At 37.6% G+C, this 7,605-nt stretch overlaps 1 protein-coding gene across 2 annotated transcripts in view; it reads right to left on the reverse strand.

The window, feature by feature from the left end:
* The window catches only part of LOC106882757 (synaptotagmin-7), a 114,545-nt gene that overhangs the window by 56,883 nt on the left and 50,057 nt on the right, over positions 1-7,605 (reverse strand). For both annotated transcript variants that reach the window (XM_052971424.1, XM_052971423.1), the window contains exon 2: positions 1,091-1,243. In XM_052971424.1, coding sequence (XP_052827384.1) covers positions 1,091-1,238 — 148 coding nt within the window. In that variant the 5' untranslated portion in view covers positions 1,239-1,243. The remainder of the gene's footprint in view (positions 1-1,090; positions 1,244-7,605) is intronic.

Raw genomic sequence — 7,605 nt, forward strand, 5'->3', positions numbered from 1 at the left:
AACAACAACAACAACAACAACAACAACGGTAGCAGAAGAAGCAACAACAAAAACAACAATAACACGCATCTTAATTACCGCTACATGAAAAAACAAGTTGATTTTTATGTGACGAAAGTAAAGAAGCCGTTGGATGAAAGGGGAACAACCTGCGGCCCCGAGAGAAAAGTTGACATCGTTAATTTCACGAATATGAAAATGATTGTTGCGTACTCAAATATTGTTGTGCGTACATACATGCATACATGCACACATGTATGCATGCATGTATGTATGCATGTATGTATGCATGTAATACATATATGTACGTCATATGTATGTATATATGTATGTATGTACGTACGTATGCACGTACGTACGTATATATGTATGTATGAATGTATGTACATATGTTTGTATGTATTCTGAAAAAGCATCTTGTTATGACTTGTACTTATATTCGAGTGTTGTTTGTAAATATGTGTCGGTGCGGGGGATGTTCTTAACGCGTTCTCTTCGTTTTCTTCTCGTTCATAGTTGGCAAGAATTTCTTTTAAAGTTGTCATAATAACCAACAAAATTCCTCTGCTTTGAACTTTCTAGGGACCAAATTCCCTTGAAATTATTTCAAATATAAGAGCTTATACTCGAGAGTATTAAGGCCAAAATATTTTATCACGACAGTGAATAGTTTAATTTAAAAGCAAGGAACACACATACAATCACAATGACTGTCCATTTTCATTTGAGCCTGGATTCTCAGACATTCTGATGATTCTGTAATGAGATAAAGTCGGTTGATCTCTGTGAGGAATTGTGTCTTTCATCAACAAAAGTATATAATGGTGACACTACATCAACGATGTGCGGAATCCATAAAACACGTAAGAGGACAGACTGCGTACTTCTTGGACACCGACCAAACTCTGAGTACCAGCATCTACACTGAAGAGGTAAGTTATATTAGATGTGCGGGAATGGAAGGGGCTGAGTTGGCTTGTTCGTGTTTGAATATCTATATCATCAACAACAACAACAACAACAACAACAACAACAACAACAACAAAAAGATCTTCAAGATGAGATCTAGGTTAGTGTTGACTGTACTTACCGTGAATTTTTCTGATGAGTTTTTTAATGTTGTTATCCCAAAAGCCTCTTGTCCGACAGTAGGAACATTTCCAGCAGACAAAGGCCATTGCTACAATACTACACAGTAGCAAGAAGGTGCCAACAACAATGCCGGCAACTGTAGGCATGCTCACTGAAAAATATAAACGGAATACAAAATAATAATAGTAATGATAATAATAATAATAATAATAATAATAATAATAATAATAATAGTAATAATAGTAATAATAGTAATCATCATCATCATCATCGTCGTCGTCATCATCGTCGTCGTCATCGCCGTCATCCTCTTCATCTTGCTCCTCGCCCTCATCGTCGTTGTCGTTGCCATAAACATCTTAATAATGTAGTTATTTTTGTTGTAGTTTGGAAAAGTAAAATATGATTATCAAATCCGGTCATTACATACATACACACACACGCACATATATGTGCAGATATATACAGACGCGCAAACAAATGTATGTATGTATGTATCTATCTATATAGATACATGTATGTATGAAAAAGAGCGAGAGAGGGAGAGAGAGAGAGAGACAAAGAGGGAGAGAGAGTGTAAGAGCGAAAGAGTGTGTGTGCATTTATAAGACAACATTCAAAGACACAACACCCTGCCCGCTCTGGGAATTGAACCCGCAACCTTATGATAATGAACCTAATATCCTATCCTCTAAGTCACCAAAGTGAAAAACGATAAAGCAAATGATGTTCTACAGCCTTCCCAGAATTCATTATTTCCTTCGTTATTTTTATTTATTCCCTTCTTTTATATCTTTCATTTCGTTAGTCCTTCATCGCGGCCATATTGTTTAACTTCTGTATATTTTCTATTTATGTTGATCGATTTTTTTACCTCCATTGTTTTCTTTGATAGATTATTTAATACTTGTGCATTCAGTTACCGACAGAGCTGTGGATTAATATATTCTGTGGAATAGAATTCTGGAGATGTTGGGGACCTCCATTCATTATCAATTCTTCTTTCTTACAAACAATCTAATGTTTCTTTTCATTACCGCACATCTTCGTCTATCAGTTTCGCTCCTTACCAGAAGCTTTTATCAATTCAGTGTTTTTACTTCAACTCGTCTCTGTCATCTTTTTTTTTTTTTTACATATTGATAAACTCTGGCTAATTTTATTGGTATAATAAACATTTGTGTTATGTTTTGGCTAAAACTTGAAATCCACAGAAACTGGCAAAATTCCGTGTCGGTAGCGATGGTAACGAAGATTAAAGTGAGTTGCATTGTGTCAGGAGGTCGGCTGCTATGAAAAGAAGGAAGGACATAACTACACCAAAATCTTACATTTTTCTCACCTCAAACCAAACTTAAGGATTCATATTTTATATTCTTCCAATTAGCCATATTCTTCGCTCACAATTTCTTAGAGTTAGAATTTTTAATAATTTTATAAGATGACTAATTGCTTGGATGTTTTCGATCTTTTCATTCAAAGTTCAAACTTTACCAAGTTTAACTTTACCTTTCATCATTTCGGAATCAATACGTGCAACCGTTAATTCAGAGACGCTTTTTCTCTCGCAATTTTTGTCTCTCTCCATCTTTGTTTCTCTTCTCATTCCTTTTTGAAGAAGAGCGTAGACTCGAAATGTCAAAGTCTTCTTCCATTTTTCCTGAGCGTCAAACTAATAATACTAAAAATAATTTGTGAATTCTCTCTCTATATATATATGTATGTATGTATACACAACCATACAGATGTCCGATATATAACAATATGGTGAGCCACAGGTACAATAATATTGTTAAACCTGTCATAGAAAAATCAAACTCACCCTGTCCAGGATTTGAACTGAGAACGTAAAGAAACAAAACTCGATGGCGTAAGACATCCAGCCTGACCCACCACCACAGCGCTTCGTTGCTGTCATCGCAAGAATTTTCACACGGTGTTCATTGCTATATTTGTGAGTTTTGTTATTGTTGTCGTTGTTGTTACTGTTGTTTTTGATGTTATTGTGTTGTCGCCGTGGTCAGGTGAAGTAATTATATCCTTAGTGAGTTTCTATTAATGAGATCATCAAAATTACATTTCTAATCAAAACATTACGGGGTTTGGTCATCATTATTTTAATTACCGCTGATGATGGTGTGAGTTGGAGAGAAGAAAAATGGAGACGAAAAATGCAAGAAAAAAAAAAGGAGGAGGGAAGGACGGAAGGAAGGATAGAAGGACGTAATAATTGATGTAATGTAAAGGAAGATGAAGAAACAGGAGAGAGAGAGAGAGAGAGGAAGAGGAAGAGGAAGAGAGAAAGGAAGAGGAGGGAGATTAAAGGAAGGTGAGAGAGAGAGAGAGAGAAAGGGAGGAGAAAGATGGAAGACTGATTAAAAAAGTAAAAAGTAAACATAAAATGAAAAAGACATTTTGAGATATCTGGGTCTACTAGAAATAGCAGCCAAATGTTCTTCAAAACACTCCTTATTGCCTTTAAAAAATGGAGACATTGACTAATATAGTAAAGACACAGTATATCTGAATATCAGACGGGATGATCATGGTTATAACGCTTTTAATCCTATGCCACCTGGATCACATTTGGAGCTAAACAGAACAACAACAACATTTTTGATTTATTTCTCAATTCCATCACTGGACTTTTTTTCTAGATGGGGCTGTTAGACTGAGCGATAGATCAACTCTAGCAGTAAAGTAGGACATGCTGGGATTTGATTTCTGAATGCAATGGGTCGGAATAAATAGCGCAAGGCATCTGGTCAGACGGCTTTCAGTTCTGTCTCTCTACCGCCTCGGATTGCCACTTTTGTTTCTTCAAACGATAAAAAACAAAGTTTACATGGTTGAGGTTTTGAACTCAGAGCTCAGAGAATCGGTATAAATACCACCAGTTATTCTGTCTGATCCCTCTAACCATTCTGTCAATTCACTTCCCCTATAACGAACATGTAACATCCTAATTATTTATTATTTTCGTTATGGTGGAACAGTCCAAAACCATGATTCCTCTCTCGGTCTTCGATTCTTCTTGTAGTTTCGAAAATTTCAGAAGAAACGTAAAAAATTACATAAAACAAAGATAACATTTAATATATTTAATAACGAAACTTTGTAATTTCTCTGGTCTTATTTGCGTCAGAGAAAACAAGAGAGAAGATTAAATATCTCCTGGATAAGACGCTAATCTACAATAGGTAACTCTCTCAACACCCTGTTATTATACCACAATGATTGGCGATCAGAAGTGTGTAGGTCTGAGTTCTAGTTGCAACCAAATCCACTTAAAACATGAACCAAACCAGAATGAAGTACGGAAATATATGAAAGTTGGTTCCAGTATTTCGTTGGTACTCTATTTCATCGACTTTTGAAAGCTGAACGGCAAAATCAATCTCGGTGGGATTTGAACTCACAATGTAAGCAGCAAAGAAAAAGAAAAAAAAAAGGAAAAATAACGAAAATGAAAAAAAAAAATTTACCCGATGATCTAACGATTCTACCACCCAACTAACCTACCGAGCCGTTTATCACCTTAATTAATAAATCAGTATTTCAATGGGAAGAGAGAGAGAGAGAGAAAGAGAGAGAGAGAGAGAGAGAGAGAGAGAGAGAGAGAGAGAGAGAGAGAGAGAGAGAGAGAGAGAGATAGAGAGAGAGATTTTTAACGTTGTTTTAATTAACATAATGACATAATGATAATTAAGATTTCGAAGTTTCAGCTGAGAACAATCGACTGTGACAGGTGTGTAATGAGAAGTGGCACTCGAGGCGACGACATGCGCTCCTTGAAAGACTCTCACTTGTAGCTGCTGCAGGACTCGCCGACAGCCGTCCTCATCGCTTCTCAAAGTGGGGACAGTTTCCAGCAGCTTTACATAAGTGCTTCGGTTACAATGACATTACGGGTGGCCGGCTGAGTAGCAGAGGAAGAAGCTCGTTTCGTAGCCACCTGGTTGCGTGTTCAATCTCACAGGATGGCAGTTTAGACAAGGGGTCTTTCACTGTAATCTTTGACTGGCCAATACTTTGTCAGGGGAATTTGGTGAAAGGAGATTGTTTGGAATGGTAGGCACAGTTCGTGTGTCTGTGTTTGTCTGTTTGTGTATGTGCGTTTGTGTGTATGTGCACATGTAAATATGCATATGTGTGTGCGCGTGTGCAATAGACATTTCTTTTACTTGCCACAGCGCAATGAGGGGAAAATTACAAATTGAGTATTTACATAAAAGTAGCGAGAGAAAAACAGAGGAAGAGGGAGAGAAATGAGACTGTGTGTGTGTGTGTACACACGTACACACACGTACACACACACACACACACACACACACACACACACACACATGCACACTCACACACAAACATATATATTATGTATAATGCACAATATATATGGATACATGGGGGATGATGCAGTCCTCCTGATAGAAGAGAGCCTCCAATTAGAGCCAATCAAGGAATTCCACACATCCAGGATCACCTTGTTACCCCCATCCTACTGTTGCTCTACAATCTACAGACACGGCCTAGAGTAGCTCCATTCATTCCTAACCATTTTCCCCACAATTACCCATCTTTTCACAAATCAAGTGGAGGAAAGCACTTCCCTCTCCATCCTCATTTTCCTTTCCAAATGCAGCTTAAAGGAGTCAATGAGGGCTTGACCAGAAGGAAAGGCGTTTGACATCAATAGTTTCAGTCTCAACCATCTCACAACCTTTCCCACTAAAGTCACCAGATAGAAGAACCCTGCCTTCTCAAAGGAGAGCGATGAGGCGATCTTCAAGATGGACCCGACCGATTCTAATGCGTTCTATTCTAGACACAAGGTCAGCAATTTTAGGAGAGGGGGTTAGTCGATTACATCGACCCCCAGTACTCAACTGGTACTTATTTCATTGATCCCGGAAAGATGAAAGGCAAAATCGACTCCAGCGGATTTTGAAGTCAGAAAGTAAAGACGAACGATATACCACTATGCATTTTGTCCGGCGCGCTAACGATTCTGCCATCTCGCCACCTTACTCAGCCACTTACTTTAAAACTCAATAAATACGTCGAACTCTTGATCGAGCAGCTAGACTACTCATCGTTGAAACCGACGGAGGATTAATCTTCTTTGTGTGTGTGTGTGTGTGTGTGTGTGTGTGTGTGTGTGTGAGTGGAGAGATGTAGAAGATACTGCAGAAATAAAAAACCACCTTCCAGGTTTTTCTGTCTCAAAGCGCTGCTAAGAAAGTGAAGCAGATGATTAATAGGATGGTCAAATAGCCAATGCTTCTTCACCGTTTACTTTGCATTTGCCATCGGAGTTTCAACTGAGGCACAACAAGTGTTTTCTTTAGAAATGTTTATCAAGATTAACGAACCTGAGCGGGTTTTTTTCTTTTACCTTACCTTATGTATACGCGGATGAGTGTGCATGCGTGAATGTGCATGTGTGCGTGTGCGGGTATATATATATGCAACTGTGGATTTTATGGGAGATAGTGTATTTATAAGTGTTAATATGTGTATTTGTATGTATGTATGTGTGCGTGTGTGTGTGAGGGTATATCAAATGTCATTACTGCGCATGTCTACGCACGTGTGTCTGCATGTCACGCTGTGTGCCTGTATACCCATATGCATGCATAATGATGTAGATGTGTACACGCATGCATGCGCTATTATATGCAGGTGAGCATAGATGCATGCATGATTAAATACACATATGGCCATATGACCATGTACATAGGTAGACATACGGATGAGCAGCGATGTATATGCGTGTGCCTGTATATGCAGACTTACGTCAGTGTCGCTGTGTGTTTCGTACGATGTATGCACATAAACACATCAATGTGCGTACGTATGCATGTATGTGCACATATATATAAATGTATATATACACATTATATATATATATATATATATATATATATATACACACACCCATTATATATATATTTATATATATGCACACATATTATGTGTGTGTGTATATGCGTACGAGTACATGTATATATGTGAATGTGTGTGTATGTGTGTGTGTATAATTATGCGCGTGCGTGTATTTCAGTTTTGTCTTTTTTTTCACTTGTAAAACAGTTTAAAGCAACAAGTTGTATTGGTTGAGCCAATGAGAAGACGCCACGTCACAAACCGAAGGTCAAGCTTAACAGAATCTATTGGATTGTAGTACACTACTGTGGTGCATACAGTCACATGGCCGTGTGTATGGTGCGTGTATATAGGAGACTTCTGTTAGATAACACTGTAATAGCTGCTCTATACACTCAGGCACACAGCGTGTATAACTGTGTCAAATTATGTATGTATGTATTTGTGTGTGTGTATGTATGTACGCATTTATACATGTAAATTATTCTACACCCATAGAAACACGTGAATTAGATGATTAAGCCATTGTAAACATACAAACACACTTGCATATACACATCGTGTATATATATATATATATATATATATATATATATATGTAATACATATATTTATACACACACACAC

Source organism: Octopus bimaculoides, chromosome 11 (genome assembly GCF_001194135.2).
Source record: "Octopus bimaculoides isolate UCB-OBI-ISO-001 chromosome 11, ASM119413v2, whole genome shotgun sequence".
NCBI classification, from domain to species: Eukaryota; Metazoa; Mollusca; class Cephalopoda; order Octopoda; family Octopodidae; genus Octopus; species Octopus bimaculoides.